The 18,166-nt window shown below is 34.3% G+C and overlaps 1 protein-coding gene across 3 annotated transcripts in view; it reads left to right on the top strand.

Moving 5' to 3' along the window:
* Nucleotides 1–18,166, top strand: part of MXI1 (MAX interactor 1, dimerization protein) — a 103,838-nt gene that overhangs the window by 21,004 nt on the left and 64,668 nt on the right. For all 3 annotated transcript variants that reach the window (XM_004473248.5, XM_058298445.2, XM_058298444.2), the window contains exon 3: nt 16,513–16,542. In XM_004473248.5, the coding sequence (XP_004473305.1) occupies nt 16,513–16,542 (30 nt within the window). The remainder of the gene's footprint in view (nt 1–16,512; nt 16,543–18,166) is intronic.

Raw genomic sequence — 18,166 nt, 5'->3', positions numbered from 1 at the left:
GGGGCTCCCCTGCGCCCTGCGTGGCATGGCACTCTTTGCACACATCAGCACTGCGCATGGGCCAGCTCCACACGGGTCAAGGAGGCCCAGGGTTTGAACCGCGGACCTCCCATGTGGTAGACGGATGCCCTAACCACTGGGCCAAGTCCGCTTCCCTGTAACAATTCTTATCCTGGATGCAATTCTGATGAATGATATTGGCTGGCTTTTCAGTTCCTTCAACATACCATGTTTCCTTCTACCTCACAATCTTTGTAAACATTCTGTTCTCTGCCAGGAATCATTTTTCCTCCCCCTTTGCCAGGTTATCTGTCTCTAACACCATTTTCCTTCAGCTCAATTATAACTTCCTCAGGGAAGCCTTGCTTCATTTACCAAAATAGGTCAGGTCTTCACCTGCATGGCACCCCTTCTTGTCCTTCATGTTTATCACCATTTGTAGAAATACATTTAGTTAATTTTTTGATAGTGTCTCATTCATTGGAATATAAACTGTATAAGGGAAGTGATTGAGTCTCTTTTGTTTAAACATTTTACATTTTATCCCCAATACTCCATTGCCCTACACACAGTAGGTGTTTCTAATGGAAGATTTTTAAACTCCAGGTAGATTGTCCTAAATCTACCTAAATCTTTTATGGCTGAGTACCATATTAGACTCTGGAAGGAGAAATAATGGGAGAATATGCAACTCCTACTTTGGCAAACCCTTTGATTACTTTCTCTTCTAAGGGATGTTAGTGATAATACATTTGGAAAGGAAAACAGTATGAAGTAGTAGAAGAATAAAAATCTCCGAACTGCCAATTCTTTTAAACAAGTATATTACAGTAGACTGCGGAATGCTAGAATTAATTTTGAAGAGCACTTATTGTCATCCTATATCTTGAAATTAAAATGATTTGAAAACTTATCTATATAAAGAACTAGAAGTCTGTCAAATTTTGGAAATAAATTTTGGCATGAGCCTATGACACATGCATAGTAATTGCATTGTTTTTAGGTGACCTGAAAAGTAGTAAATAACCAGTTTATGCTTGAATTTCAAGTTGATTACTTTCTTCACCTTAGTAGCCTTTGAATATTAAAGAATCTCAAAACAGCAGCAGGTACAGCTCACCCTACAGTACACCTGTGGTCCATGCCTCAGACCATATACTTTTCTCATTTTCTTGTTTCTTAATAAACTCTTTACTCCCTTGCCTAAATGAAAAAAACCCAGCAATGTTTCAATTCCACCTAACATTGAGGCCATTAAAAAACAGAACAACTTTCTTGTTTCTTATAATGCTTTAATTTAATCTTTCTTAAGCTACAGAAAAGGCAATTGTTTTAGTCTTATTTTAGAGGGAATGATTATTTTAATTGTGATATTTTCAGCTTTCTGTTCTTTTTGGCTGTATTCTTCATGGATTTCTGGTTTTGGGGGAGTAGAAAGGAGAATAGTTAGAGAAGAATTTTTTCAGTGAAAGTACTTTGAGATTTGTTTTATTTTTATTTTTTAATTCTTAAATGTACTTTTTTATTCATAGAAGAATGGAATGAAAGTTTATTTTTATTTTTTGACATTTTCTTTCTACTTTTCTATGTTTTTCAAAATTTGTGCATTAAAAAATAATTTCTAGGTCTTTGTTCAATAGAAAATTCCCAAAGTTTAAGGATAAAAATGAAAATTAGAGACAGTTAAACTCTTAATGATGTGTTAATATTGTTATTCTGTATATTTTCCACATGTTGTATGATTAACACTCCTGCATGATGTGTTCTGTTATTCTCTTTCCACAAAAACTGAGATTAGTGAAAATCCTCATGAATTATTTGTATGCCTCACACTAAACAAATTCGGACTTTCTATTAAATGCTTCATTAAAGCCCTAAGTTTGCTGTCACTGGGTTTCTTCAGGATGTATTCCTCTGTGGAAGTACTGCTAGAAGGACACCTTCATGATCATACCATGTAAGTTGGTATGACAACTGTTTTTGTTCCTATTTGATGAGAGACCTTACCAGAATACTGACTATACAGTGTGGAAGATCACAGATCATAGAAAGGGAATTCACATTTTCATCTGGTTTGATTCTCTGCTTTATGAAGGTAAGATAATAGCTCTTATTTTATGAATAGAGTTTATATGGCCTAGAGATGGTAAGTGATGTGCCTAATCACTTGGGTGTTGATTTTAATATCAAGCTGGATTTTACATAGTATATTTGTCATTCTTACCAGGCAGAATGTTGGCTTGAAAGCTTTTTCTTCTAGAACTCTCCTTATAAATGAAACATGCATTTGGGTATGGCTTGATTCTTTATCATTTCTTAATTGGAGACAGTTTTCCAGATATTCATCTAACCAAATAGGTTTGATGGTATGATTTGACAAAATGTATTTTAAGATCTCATTTTTAATCTGATTTTATAGGATTGGTATAATTTAAGTTTGCATGTTTTTTTGTTAGATTGCTTTTATTTTTTCATTTCGATTTCCTATATTTTAAAGTCCTGGCAGACTTTTTCCCCCCTCTCTGTATGCATGTGTGTTTTGTATTTATATATTCTGTATTTCCCTTCCCTCATGGAGTTTATAGTCTAATGAAGGAGATACATGTTATCACATAAACACATACTATTTCAAACTGTGATGAGCTTAATGAAAGAAATATAGGGGACCCCATGAGGAATATAACAGAGGACCTGATCAAGTTAGATGGATAAGGGAAGACTTTTTGCAGTCTTGCTTTCACTTATCCTGAATATTTTTCAAGTTCATAATTGCATATCTGTTAAAGTTTTTAAATTATTTCCAGATTTTTTCATTCTAAACAGGGCTACTATGAACATCTTTATACCAGATACTTTTGTGCATTTGTCCACCTAGATTCTTAGGATAAGCATTTTGAATTAGAATTGTTTGGTTAAAGGGTAGAATCAATCTATAATAATAGTAATATCTTGCACTTAATATACTATGTTACTTGCATACAGAGTCCTTTAACATACATTATTATCTCAACTGAAATTCAGAAAAATTTTGTGAGGTAAAGTGGAATTTTTTTCCTTGTTTTGATGAGGTAACTGTGGCATGGGGTACCAAGTAACTTCTATAGATAAAACTCACTGATTAGACAAATTTCTGGGATGTGTTATTCTGGGATCAGCAAACAGTCTTCAGTAATAATTTACTTGAAAACGAATACTCAGTGACTATAACCTGAAATTTATGTGTTGGTGTTCTCCTTCTCTGCTCTGCCAAATGCCTGAAATGTGCTCTGCACCTGCTGCTTTTAATGCTTTCCACCAGTGTTCTTCCTAATCTTTTGTAAAATTTGCATCCATTTTCACTTGAACTTGGTGTCTTAAAGGTAATTACTAACCAAATTTATTGAACTTATACTCTGTATACAGAACTGTTGTTATTCATGCTTTCTTGACATCAAGGAATTTAATGGTGTAATTGGAAAGATATGGTATACATACAGAAAATTGGTAAATAATACAAGTCAGTAAAATATTATAAGCAGTAGTATTTATTTGTATCAGATGCAAAGTACAAAGTAAATTGTTTGAATTTATGAAAAAAAGAGACTACAATAGCTTATTGTAGCATTATTATAGATTCATGAATACATAGTTGTCTGTTGATTAACTTCCACATGTCTTGAGGTATATGTAGGGATTCTGTAACTTGGTATTAGAGCAAAATTCCTTATGTTCTAGGTAACTAATTTCCTTATAAGAGAAAATATTTGGTGCAGTAGCTAATTTTGTTAATAACATTACTGCGTTCATTCTGGGGAATATGTTATGGATTTTCTTTTTTATTTTGTTTTAAGATGTTGAATAGAAGAGTAGTATTTATTTCCTTGCCTTTGTTTATCATTGGTAATATTTTCGGGAGTCTTTGGAGGAACTGTGTAAACGTTTTGGAGACCAAATGACTGGAGTTTTGAAGCCATTTGAAATGGACATTTTTAAATTATGGAAGAGCATAATTTTAGTCTTTAGTCATATATTTTGATAAAATAACTGATTTTCCTTTATTCTTATTTTGATTAATTAGTCGGGCAATTTAGGATTCTTTTTGAGAAACTGTAAAGAACCTTTTTTTTTTGAGTATAAAAGGGACTTTACTAGAGGGTAAAGTGTAGTATGTTTGTCTTGGTATTAAAAGAAATGTAGGAAGCGGATTTGACTTAACTGATAGAGCGTCTGCCTACCCCATGGGAGGTCTAGGGTCCAAAGCCAGAGCCTCCTGACCCATGTGGTGAGCTGGCCCATGCACAGTGCTGATGCACACAAGGAGTGCTATGCCACGTGGGGGTATCCGCCACGTAGAAGAGCCCCACATGCAAGGAGTGTGCCCCGTAAGGAGAACCGCCCTACGTGAAAAAAGCACAGCCTGCCCAGGAGTGGCGCCGCATACATGGAGAGCTGTCACACAGCAAGATGACTCAACAAAGAGACACAGATTACCCGTGCTGCTGAGAATGCAAGCGGACACAGAACACACAGTGAACGGACAGAGAGAGTAGATGGAGAGAGAAAAAAAAGAAATGTAAATTTTTGTGTCTTTCACTTTGATCACCATAGTCTTGTTTGATGCCATGTCTTCTATATGAATAACACAACTAAAGTGATCTTCAGTCTTCATAAAAACCCTGGACAATTTGTTGTCATTAATACCAAGACTGTTAGGATTAGTTTCTGTACTCTTTGTTGGTAATAGCAAAGTACATAAGTTAGTAATTTAAAATTTAGAATTCAGGGCCTGAATTTACTAAAACTTTTAGTAAATAATATTTACTTAATATTAAATACTTAATATTACCACTTTAATATCTGCATATTATTCAGTCAGCTGTCCTTTTAAAGGAAAGAGCACCATAATTCAAAAAGAAGTATTTGACCATCATGGAACAATCCGAACAAGAAATCAAGAAAACAATTCTGTTTACAGTAGCAACTAGAGGAATAAAACCTAGGAATAAGTTTAACCAAGGATGTAAAGGACTTGTACTTTGAAAACTGCTATCACTGGACGAAATTAAAGAACAGCATAATAAATGTAAAACTATTCCATGCTCATGGATTGCAAGATTTAGTATAGTTAAGATGTCAGTACTTCCCAAAGTGACATACAGATCCCAATTAAAATTCCGAGAGCTTCTTTACAGAAATAAGCTAATCATAAAATTCATATGGAAGAGCACAGGACTCTGAATAGCCAAAAACATACTGAAAAAGAACAAAGAGAACTCACTTCCTTATTTCAAAACTTAGTACAAAGCTACACCCAATTTCAAAACTTATTACAAACCTATAGTAATCAAAGCAGTGTGGTACTGGCACAATGACAGACATACAGACCAATGGATGGAATAGAATTGAAAGTGCAGAAATGCACACATCTGTGACCAATCGGTTTTTGGGAAGGGTGCCAGGTCCAGTCAATAGGAAAAGATCAAACTTCAACAAAAGGTGCGGGGAAAACTGGATATCCACATGCAAAAGAATGAAAGTGGATCCCCACCTTAAATTATAATACAAAACAAGAACAACAACAACAAACTTCAAAATGCATCCACAACCTAAATATAAGCACCAAAACTATAAAACTACTAGAAGAAAACATAAGTCTTCAGGATATTGTATTAGGCGTTGGACCCTTAGACTTTATATCAAAAACATGAGCAACAAAAGAAAAATAAATAGGACTTCATCAAAATTTAAAATGTTTGTGCATTAACAACATTAACAAGAAAGTGAAAAGACAACCAGCAGAGTGGAAAAAAATATTTGGAAACCATATATCTGATAAAGGTTTAAAATGCAGAATATATAAAGAACTTCTATAATTAAACAACAAAAAGACAGCAGCCCAATTTAAAAAATGAGCAAAGGATGTGAATAGACATTTCTCCAAGGAAGTTATATACAATGGCCAATAGGCACATGAAGAGATGCTCAACATCTTTGTCAATAGGGAGATAAAAATCAAAATCACAATGAGATACCACCTCACACCCAGTAGAATGGCTATTATTTTTTTTTAAAGGAAAATAACAAGCTGGTAAGGATGTGGAGAAATAAGAACATTAGTACATTATTGATGGGAATGTAGGATGGTGCAGCTGGAAATGTAGAATGGTGCAGCTGCTGTGGAAAACAGTTTGGTGGTACCTCAAAAAGCAAAACAGAGAACTGCCATATGACTCAGCATTCCCACTTCTGGTGTATATACCCAAAAGAATTGAAAGCAGGGACTGGAACAAGTATTTGTACAACAATGTTCATAGGAACATTATTCACACTAGTCAAAAGGTAAAAGTGCCCCAAATATCTATAACAGATGAATGGATAAACAAAATGTGATATATCCATGCCATGGAATATTATTCGGCTGTATAAAGTAATGAAGTTCTGATACATGCTACAACATGGGTGTACCTCGAAGGCATGATGCTGACTGAAATCAGTCAGACATAAAAAGACAGATACAGTATGATTTCACTTACATGGAATAACTAAAATATGAAAATTCAACGATAATAAGTAGAGTACAGATTACTAGGGGCTGAGGGAGGGGGAAAAGGGAGTGCAGGATTTCTCTTTTTCCCATTAGGGAAAATTCTAGTAATGGATGGTGGAGAGGAAAGCACAACATTGTGAATGTGATTAGATCCACTGAATTGTATGCTTGGAGTGGTTGAAATGATAAAGCTTATGTTGTATATATGTTTCCACAATATAAAAAAGAAAAAAGGAGGAACTAAAGAGACAGTGACAATTAATACAGTCCATGATTTCATGATCCTGAAAATATTTAAAAGGACATTGTTGGGACATATGGAAAATTTGGAATATAGATTATAACTTTATATCAATGTTAAATTTTTTGAACTTGATATCTCTACTTAAGATCGTTATATACATGAATATCATTATTTTTACAAAATGTACAAGGAATTATTAAGTGTTCAAGGAGCATGTGTACAAACTGCTCTCTTAAATGTTTAGAATATAAATAGATAAATGGATGGATGGGGAGATCAATAGAACAATAGAGCAAATACAGCAAACTGTTAAAAGTTGGTAGTTCTGGTATCTGGGTGGGGGGGGTGTTGGAGTTCTCTGTATGGGTTTTGTATTATTTTTGCAGCTGTGCTCTGTAAGTTTGAAATTTTTTCAAAATTAAAAGTTTAATAAAAAGACATAATTGAATTTCAATATACTATAGAATCGTTTTTTAAAAGCTCAAAGTCCAGTATTTTTATAGAATTTATTACAAACACCATATTTAATTCATTGACTGATAAAACAAAATGCTGTATATATAAAATACAATTTTAAAGTATGTGTGATTTTAATTAAATAGAATCATAGTAATTACATGACACTATAAGGATGTAGTACCAAAATTTAGATGATGGGATATGAACTCAGTTTACTCAATTATTTAGGTCTTTTAAAATTTCCGTCAGCAATATTTTAGTTTTTCAGTGTAGGGTGGTGCACATACTTTGTTAAATTTATACTTAAGTATTTCATGTTCTTTGATGCTTTTGTAAATGTCATTTAAATGTACGGTATATCGACCTTGTAAATTGTGATTCTATTAAAGTTACTTATTAGTTACAGTAATTTATATTTCTTAGGTGTTTCTAAATAGACAATAATGTTGTCTATGAATAAAGATATTTTTACTTTTTTCTCTCCATTTTTTATATTTCTTTTTCTTGCTTTATATTACTAGCCAATACTTACTACAATGGTGAATGGAAGTGATGAGAGTGAGCATCCTTGCCTTTCTTCTGATCTTGAGAAACTGTACAGTTTTTCATCATTGACTATAAAAGTAGGATTTTTAAAAATAGATATCATTTATCAGGTCGAGAAAGTTCCCTTTCTAAATTTGCTGAGGGTTTTTTTTTTAGTCATGAATGGATGTTGAATTTTATCAAATGTTTTTTGGGCAACTATTAAAGTTATACTGTGGTTTTTCTTTTTTATTCTGTAAATATGGTAAATTACATTGATTTTTTCAAATCTTAAACCAGTGTTGCATTTCTGGAAAACTTGGTTGGTTATGGTGTATTCTATTTTGACATGTTGTTGGCTCAATCTACTAATATTTTACTTACTTTTGTGTCTGTGTTCATGAGGGATATTAGTCTGTAATTTTTTTTCATGTAATTTCTTTGTTAGTTTTTAGTATCAGGATATTATTGGCCTCATAAAATAAGTTGGGAAATATCCCCTCCTCAATTTTCCAAAAGATTTTTATAGGACTGGTATTATTTATTCCTGACATGTTTGGTAAAATTTGCCAATCAAGACTTTTGGTCCTTGAGTTTTCTGTGTGGAAGGTTATTATGAGTTCATTGTTTTCAATAAACGTAAGGCTATTTGGGGTTTCTTTTTCTCCTAGAGTCACTTTTGGAAATTTGTATAAAGAAATTTGCTCATTTTATCTAAGTTGTTGAATTTATTGGCATGAAGTTCACAATATTCTTCCGTCCCATTATTGTGTGTAGGATCTGTGATGATGTGCATTCTTTTATTCCTGATATTGATAATTTGTGTCTTCCCTTCATCAGTCTTGGAAGGAGAAACAATTTTATTCATCTATTATCTATTTGGTCTTTATGATTTATCTTTACTGATTTTCTCTATTGTTTCACATTTTTCTATTTCTTTCAATCCTGCTCTTTCATTCACTGATTTTTATTCCTGAAAACTACTCCATGGTTTCTTGACCTTGATACTATTGGCATTTTGGTCCAGATACTTCTTTTTTGTTCATCATAGGATGTTTAGCAGCATCCCTGGCCTGTCCCCAGAAATTGCCAGTAGCACTCTTCTGGTTGTCATTATGGTGGGCAAAGGAGCCCACAGATCAAACTATTGTTTTATTTAGGGTTTAGTTGCTCCTTTTTCTAGCCTTTTCAGGTGGAATCTCAGGTCATTGATTTTCAACCTTTTTTTAAAATTTTACCCCTAACATAAGGATTTAAAGCTAAAAATTTTACTGTAAAAACTGCTTTAGCTGCATCCAACAAATTTTGATGTGTTTTCATTATTCAGTTCAAGATATCTTCTAATTTCTCTTTGATTTGTGGCTTATTTTCCAAATATTGAGATTTTTCTAGTTATCTTATTGTTACTGATTTCTAATTTGATTCTAATGTGATTAGAAAACTTTACTCTTTATATTTTCTTTTTTTTTTTAAGATTTATTTTATTTATTCCCCCCCTGCCATTCCCCCCATTGTCTGCTCTCCCTGTCCATTTGCTGTGTGTGCTTCTGTGTCTGCTTATATTCTCATTAGACGGCTCCGGGAACTGATCCTGGGACCTTCCAGAGTGGAAGAGAGGCAATGACTCTCTTGCACCACCTCAACTCCCCTTTCTGCAACATAGTCTTATTTTCTTTCCTCTGTGTCTCTTGTTGCATCATCTTGCTGCTCCAGCTCTCCGCGTCAGCCAGCACTCCTGCACAGGGCAGCTTTTCCACACAGGGTAGCACTCCCGCACGGGGCAACATTCCCATGTGGGCCAGCACTCTGTGTGGGCCAGCTTACCGCGTGGGCCAGCTTGCCCTCACCAGGAGGCCCTGGGCATCAAACCCTGGACCTCCTGTATGGTAGATGGGAGCCCGATTGGTTGGGCCACATCTCTTTCCCTCTTTATATTTTCAGTACTTTAAAACTTATTGAAAATTATGCTTTACAAAGTGTTTGTCAGAGACTTAAATTAGAGTGTTTGCTATATTTTAAATGGTTTTTGATTTTTACAGAATTCATTCAAATGTAAATTTTTTCATTTTTTTCTATTTATTGAAGTAAAATGTGCATACAGAAAAGTATACAAATCCTACGAGTACATCTCAGTGAATTTTCACAAAGGTGAGGAAAATGAATATTATAGATTCCAGAAGCCCCTCTCCTGACTCTTTCCAATTACTGCCACCCCCACCCAGGTTAACTACTAATCCAACTTTCCATAATTTACATATATTAGTTTTGCCAGTTTTGCATTTTATATGAATGGAGATGCAATATTTACTTTTTGTATGACTTTTTTCTTTCAGCATTGTGTTGAAATTATCAAGATTCATCCCAAGTTATTGCTTAATAGTTGTAGTTTGCATTGCTGTATAGTATTGCATTGTATGAGTATTTCATGAATTATTTATCCATTCTGCTACTGATGGATGTTTGCATTGTTTCCACTTTTTGGCTAGTATGCATAGTGCTATTGTAAGCATTCTTTTATATGTCTTTTGGTGAACATGTATACATGTATGTATATTAGTTTGGTATATGCAGATGAGTGAAAATATTACGCATGCATATATTTGGTTCAACATGTAAGCTTTAAGGAAAAAAGGTATTGATTATAGTTACAGTTACGCATCATTTTGAGACACCTGCTTTTTGTTGGCTTAGTTATTGTGGTTATGTTTTTGTTGTTAAGGAAGGAGTAATACATTCTTTATGAGGCATTTTTTTCTAAAGGTCTGCAATATTGAAGTTTTAAAATGCAATGTAGTTTTTGATGGAAACACATTTCCAAAAGTACCTTTCTGAAAGATTTGCTTTCATTGGCAGTTAGCATGACTTTCTTCTCTATTTCAGTGTTTATAAAATTTATTGATATACCACAAGCAGTAGAAAAGATTTTATATCCCCAATATGCATATTTATTTATAATTATATACATGTATAACTGTAGTAATATTTTATAAATATGGAACAAATTTCAGAAGAATCTAAGAATAGAAATAGAAATTTTACTATTCCTCTTATTCCAGTAGGTTTTCTTTCTCAGCCCCCTTTGGGTATATATATCTATTTAAGAGACCTCTGCTCTACTTTAACTGAACTTTTTTTTTCCTTGCCTTTTGAGTATGTGTATATGAAGTATAGGCTTTAGGTATCCTAAAGCTTCAAAGAATTGTATTGTTTTCATTGTGTGGAGGGCAACTTCAGTTAGACATTTTAGGATTAGAAAATACTAAGTAATAGGGAGCAGATGTGACTCAAGCAGTTGGGCACCCACCTCCCACATGGGAGGTCCTGGGTTCAGTTCCTGGTGACTCCAAAAAAAAACCAAGCAGACAGTGAGCCAACACAATGAGCTGATGCAGCAAGTTGATACAATAAGGGAACACAAAAAGGACACGCAACGAGTGGGAAGTGGATGTGGCTCAAGTGATTGGGTACCTGCTTTCCACATGGGAGGTCCCAGATTCGGTTCCCAGTGCCTCCTACAGAAGACAAGCAGACACAGCAAGCTGATAGTAAGTGCAAAACAACAAGCAGACAGATGAGGGAGCCATCTGAGGGTAGAATGAATGAATGAATGAATAAATAAACCTTTTAAAAAATACTAAGTGAAATGAAAATATCAACAAAATTGGGATTTGGCTCATTAATTCAACAAAGATAGAGGTCTTTTCTTCTGCTTGATGAGAGTATTAATTCTGGCAATGGGGGCTTTTATTTTCCTTCCTCGGTGGTGTTACTTTTGAGCCAGACTGCTATTTTGTGTAATTTCAATTCTTTGCATCATTTCACTGACTGCCACCAAACTACACTCCAAAGAATTAAAAGTTTATGTATTAAAGCTGTGTTGTAGTCAGTGAAAAGTCGCAGATCTGGTTGAGATCTTGACTCCCATCCAAATAGGTTATGCATTAGGATGTCTCTCTTAAAGTGATATTTTCATGAAAAAAATATTACCTGAAATTCATTGATAGAAATGTTAGAAATGTCTTTCTGTCCTTGGAAGTTGTTAAGGTTGTCTGAAAGGAATAAAATTCATTGGTGTTTGCTCTCAGAGGTGCAGTTTATTTGGAGAAGAAAAGTAGACTAATCACATGTATTATTTAGAAAATTCAGCATTACAGGGAAATTATTATAATTGAATATTTCAGTGGCACATTATTGGAAGGGCCTGATTTGGGCACACAGACTCAGAAGAAAAGGGGTTGTTTCTGAATATGCTAGTGTGTGATATGCTAAATCACTGCCAGGAATGTTTGGATCATTTTTTTCTCTTTATACCTGTAATTGGGCATCTTTCTTTCTGTCACACTCCTTAATTTTGTACTATCCTTACAACTGGCTGAATGATCAAGTGACTTCAAGCCCCTATATTTTCTTCCTGTTTCTTTTTTCATTGTTATTGTTATTTCCAGGCTAATTCCAAGTGTTTTTGAAAACATGGTAATTTGTTGTCCCATGTAGTAAATTTAACATTGTTTGGGGGTTGTCTATTCTTAGTCTTGTTAAAAATAATAAAAATACTAGCAGTAGCTAACATTTATTGAATACTTATTATGAACCAGGTGCTTTTAGATATTTTTCTCTAATTCTCACAGTAATCCAGCCAAGGCATGTGGGAGGCCTGTTTATTCCACTGAGGAAACTGGATTTGAGAGGTTTCACAACTAGTGTGAATGATAAAGTTAATATTTAAACCTACAACATTTTTCTTTTCACACCATGGGTCTTCAAGACCCATACATTGTTGTTCCCCAATTTCGCTCTCTATGTCACATTTCTGCTTGTTTATTTATGGTATCCCTTCCACTTGGAATGTGTTCTACTTAGCAGGTCTAGCCTCAACCAGTAGTAAATGTCCCCATCATTAAGCCCCAGGCCAAGTATCATCACTTTCTAAAGTTTTCCCAGGTAGCCCCATTTGGAAGTAAACTCTTCCTCCTTTGAAGTCTCTTGACATTTTGTACCTTCTTTATATATTTAGTTTGCCTTGAATTATAATTATTCCTATATAGGTCTTAATTTACCAACTAGAGACTGTCTTTGATTCTCTAAAAACTAAGATGGTCTTGAACAACATTGAAGGTACTCAGTATTTGTTACTTGATGTCAGGCAAAAAAAAAAGCCATCAACATAGGAGTAAACACTATGCATGTATTTTTTAATTGAAAACACATGTCCATATGGTAAAGATTAGTACATTTTTGTTTCTTGGTATTTGGAAATCGTTAAATGTTGCTTGTGGTGTAACTAAGTATGGCATGAATTTCCTGATTTGGTAAAAAGGTTTGTAGTTGTAGCTATCATTTTATTTTTTAGAAAGAAGATATATAATAAAGAAAACTCTGTTGGAGAGAGGTGGAAAGAACCTGCTGTTTTAATTTTGTTCACAGCAGTAGATCAGATTATGTTCTTTTGGTGCTGGCTTTGATTATAGGCTCAATATAATATTGAAATTCATCAATGGGTTATCTTTGGGTATTTTATCTTTTGCATTTATGGCTATCAGTGGGATTGCCAAACTATTTGGAATAAGTTTATGATAGTATAGTTTTCTCTAAATAAAATGTTTCCATTTATTACTTAAGCTTTTATTTCATATGTGGATTGTCTCTGTCATTTTACTTATTCTTAATTTTCTTTCTTTTTTTTTTTTTATTGATTTTGTAAAAATATTACATTAAAAAAACATGAGGTCCCATTCAACCCTACCACCCCCACCCCACCACTCCCCCCCCAGCAACCCTCACTCCCATCATCATAACTCATCCATTGCACCTGATAAGTACATCTGTGGGCATCTCTGCACCCCATGGTCAGTGGTCTACATCATGGCCCATACTCTCCCCCATTCCATCCAGTGGGCCCTGGGAGGATTTACAGTGTCCGGTGATTGCCCCTGAAGCACCATCCAGGGCAACTCTAAGTCCCAAAGGCACCTCCACCTCTCATCTCTTCCTGCCATTCCCCATACCCATCAGCCACCATGTCCACTTTTCCCACTCCAATGCCACCTTTTCTCTGTGGACCTCGGATTGGTTGTGTCCGTTGCACCTCTATGTCAAGAGGAGGCTCAGATTCCACATGGATACTGGATGCAATCCTCTTGCTTTCAGTTGTAGGCCCTCTAGACTCCATGGTGTGGTAGTTGTCCTTCTTCAACTCCATCTTAGCTGAGTGAGGTGAGTCCAATAAATCAGATTGTAGGAGCTGAAGTCTGTTGGGGCTCAGGGCCTGGCTATCATATTGTCAGTCCAGAGATTCAAATCCCCTAAATATATCTTAAATCCTAACACCAACTACAATTCCAGAAAAGTAGCATGAAAGTCTTGTGCAAAGAGATCCCATCTGAGTCCAGCTCCATCACGCAGAAACACCGGCTCCAAAGAAGGGCCATCTGCCATGGCAGTAAACCCCATCTGCCATGACCATAGAACCCGTGGGTCTCTTTAGCCCTCAAAGGAACGAATACCTGAGGTTGTATCTACTTTATCTGTCTCTTAGACTCTGCTCAGTTGTGCTTAAGGGCAATCCTTCTGACAGCCTCCAGACTCTTTTTTAGAAACTCGTAGCCATATAAACTCATTTCTCCTTTCCATTTCCCCCTTACATTAGGTCAAACAGCAATTTAAAGTCATGTTATTATATGTAGACAGTGATATTCTGCTGATCCGCATTGAACCGTCAATTAGTTTTCTTTACAGAGAGGGACAGTTAACCCAAAATGTACTTACCAAAGGGGAATATCTCATTCAGTCTATTCAAATGTTTAGGAAATTTTTTTGTCTTAAATCTCTTTAAAATATACCTTTTCCCTCTTCTGAGTTACTGATTTACATTTATTCAAACACAAGTAACTTAATCATACCTTTTTATAAATATGTATTTGGTAATAGAGGTTTGGTTATAATTAAATTGATTTATTGCATTTTGAGTTCTGAGTCTTTGTTAAACTAGAAATTGTTTTTTTTTATTATTTCTTCCACCTGAATTATACATGTACTTGCTATTAATTTGGTTGAACTCTTTAAACATGCTAACACTCTTTTTTTTACCTCCTTTGAAGGGGAGAAGTCCTTTCATTAAGAAAATCTCTTTAAAATGAGTATTAGTCTTTTTATCATTCCATGTTACTTGGACCTTATGAAATTGCTTATAAAGTAACTAGTATACAGGAGACAGCAACTCAGAGAAGCTTCTTGGCTCTTGAACCAAGACAGTGGGTAAAATTTCCACAAATTATGAGACTGGCAAAGAAAACTCCTATTGTTATGATTTGGAGATCTGATTATTAAATATCCACTGGAATAATAAATCAGATTAAAGCAATCAATGAAGTAATATTCTGAAGGCATTTGACACTAACCAGGATATATTAAAAAAAAAAAAAAAAGATGAAAGCTTAACTTTCAGTGAGAGAAACTTAAATTCTCCTTTATACAATTCCTTTTATTGTTAATGCTAAATTATTGAAAAAAGTAATACATGTTCATTTAAGGGAACTAATAAAACATAATCCTAATAGTAGCTAACTTTATGTGGCATTTTATTAGTTTGCTGTTCAAAGTAAACTTGTTTAGTCCTCATAGCAATCATGTAGGCAAATACTGTTATTTTATTTTTTTTCTATTTTATAGACAAGGACACTGAGCACAGAGAAATTAAAGAACTTTCCCAAGGTATTTGAATCCAGGCAGTCTTGTCTCAGAGCTTGTGCCCTTAACCTCTATTCAATATTATCTCTTACCAGATGGTTAAGAGCTTGGAGTTTAGAGTAAGATAGATTTAGGTTTAAGTCTTGGCTGCCATTTATGCTATGGGGAAAGGAGTATATATCTCAACCTCTCTCAAAATTCTTGTTTATAAAACAAGGGATGATCTAGGGATAAAATGAGATAATTTGTGTTGTGTTTTGCACAATATCTGACAGACACTACTCTAGTTCAATAAATGGTAAATATTAAGTGTTTTGCACAATATCTGACAGACACTACTCTAGTTCAATAAATGGTAAATATTATAGCAAATGCAGAGAAGCAAAAAGAAAATGTCATCAAAAGAAAACCATTGTTAATATTTTAAGGTGTGTTTTTCCAGTCTTTTAAAAAATGTTTGTTGAGTTTATTAATATATCTGCTTTTGTTTGTTTTATTCTTGTATTTCTTATATTCTTGTATTCTTTCATGTATAACTTTTTCTTGTTTATGTTTCACACTAAAGTCAGGAAAGCTCGAATTTGCTTTTATCCCTTAGCAGTAAGGGAAGCCTGTTTTCAGCTTCTATGCTAGCCAAAACTTTTTTTTTTTTGTTAGGGGTGGGTAGATGGAGATGGGGAAGAATATAGAAATACACGTTTTTGTGTTTTTTTTCTGTTTAAATAAAAATAGAATTATGTTTGAATTAAAATTTCTGGTATATCTACATATGAATGAAACGTTAGCTGCAAGAAGTAGGCAGGAGAGCCTATGCTAGTGTAGTATTTTATTACAAAAACAACGAAACTCTAGTTTGAGTATTCAGAGTTGCTCTCTGAAAGCACTGTATCTGAATAGACAGTCCTAGTGAATGTGGACTCTTTCCTCTTGATGAGTGAGATTATAGATGTATGTTTATATATTGCATTGTTACTTAAATTCAGTGGGTGTGGTATAGCAGTAACTAAACAAATCCCCTTTTCTATAACCTTAATAAAGCATAACTAATGCTCTTTTTTTCTTCTTCTTTTAGGTCTACACACAATGAGCTGGAAAAGAATCGGTAAGTGATGAGGTACAGTTTTAACTTCCGTTAAAATGCAAACCTCAGTTTTACCTGTGAAAATAATTTAATGGTGTATATGTAGTTGTAATTTTGTTTTTTAAATGTATGGTGATCGTGGTTCTGAATGTATTTGTTGTATCCAAAAAAAATGACTTTAAAAGTAAGCTTCTATTATCTAAACTGGAAGTAAGTATTTTAAAAGTTCATTTGAGTTTTTAGTTTATGGTGTTCCTTCTTTATTTCTGTCTCTGAACACAGGTTCACTGTGATAGACTCATGGCTTATATATTTTTTTGCTAAAGTATTAGGTTGCTGAAGTATAGGTAATAAACAAATTGGAGGACATTGAATTTCTCTTTGTGGTTTGTTCATTCTTTGATTTATTTAAATATTTATGATTTATTTAAATATTCAACAAATATTTGCTAAGCAGTATGAACTATTTTGTTTCATACAGCTTACAACTTGTGACTTTGTGGCGACACAGTAGAATTTTGGCTTTACCTTTCAACTGCTTTTGAATATAAGCCTATTTGAGGAAAGTAACTGACTTTCAAGAGGGTAGTTTGATTTTGTCTTCAATTTGAAAAGATAGTTCTCAGAGTAATTCATATTCTTGAAATTTTGTCGGTTCAATATATACAATATATTCATATCAGAAACTGTTTTTTCCTTTCTAGCTTGGTTCTAAAATCTTGGATATAAAGTTGCTCTGATTTAGTGGGGTTTTTTATTGGGGGCAAAAGCAGTGAGAATGAGAATAGGTAATTTTAAATTGTTATTGAATGAATGAGTTATTCCTGATGGCTATTTTAAACCAAGTCTTAAGATTGTTGAAGCCCAGAATTTGGCCTTGAGGAGACTATAGCCAACAAATGTTGAGGTTCAAACTAACTTCCAGATATTAGAGGGCAGCGTAATGGTGGAGATTTGGGCTCAGAAGTAGTTTGCTCTCCCCCACAATTACCCCAACATGCCCACAGCCCATTAAGGAACTTTACATAATTTGAGGATTGATACAGAAATTCAGATTCTTTCTTGAATAGGTCCTGGAAGCATATTTCTGCCCAAAACGCTGTTGGCTACACTGAGCCTGATATAGATGGTTCAGAGCATTTAGTTACCTGTGTCCTCAACCCTCTCTCCCTGAACCCACAACAGGTCATAACAGGCACAGGAGTTGGAGGGGAAGCTGAATATCTTTCGATGTTCTGCATTCTTCAGGAACTTGTGTAAATCATGTATTGGCTTATTTTATAATTTGGGTCTTTTGCCATAGAACAAACCATTCAGTACAGATTTTAGATCACTTCATTGCCTTTTCATTTTCTGATTTCAAATTACTGATGATGTTTTGGAAAGAGTCAACAACTTTAACAGTACTTTAAGGTCAGGAACTTTAGTACTTACTGCAGGACAGGTCATTCAACCTTAATAGCTGTCATTCATTTGAAACAAAAGGCTTACCCTAATTACAGCTTTGGCAAGCTGGAAGGGCCAAATGAGGATATTAGACTAAGACTTTTCTAGGCAGACCAAAATTGCCTGAATATTTGTGATAAAAGAGAAGGTTGTCCACTGAATGGTAGTAGGTATCCTCCATCTAGGGACTTTCTCATAT

The sequence above is a fragment of the Dasypus novemcinctus genome, chromosome 6, assembly GCF_030445035.2.
Source record: "Dasypus novemcinctus isolate mDasNov1 chromosome 6, mDasNov1.1.hap2, whole genome shotgun sequence".
Lineage (NCBI taxonomy): Eukaryota > Metazoa > Chordata > Mammalia > Cingulata > Dasypodidae > Dasypus > Dasypus novemcinctus.
This window is presented reverse-complemented; position numbering and strand designations above follow the sequence as displayed.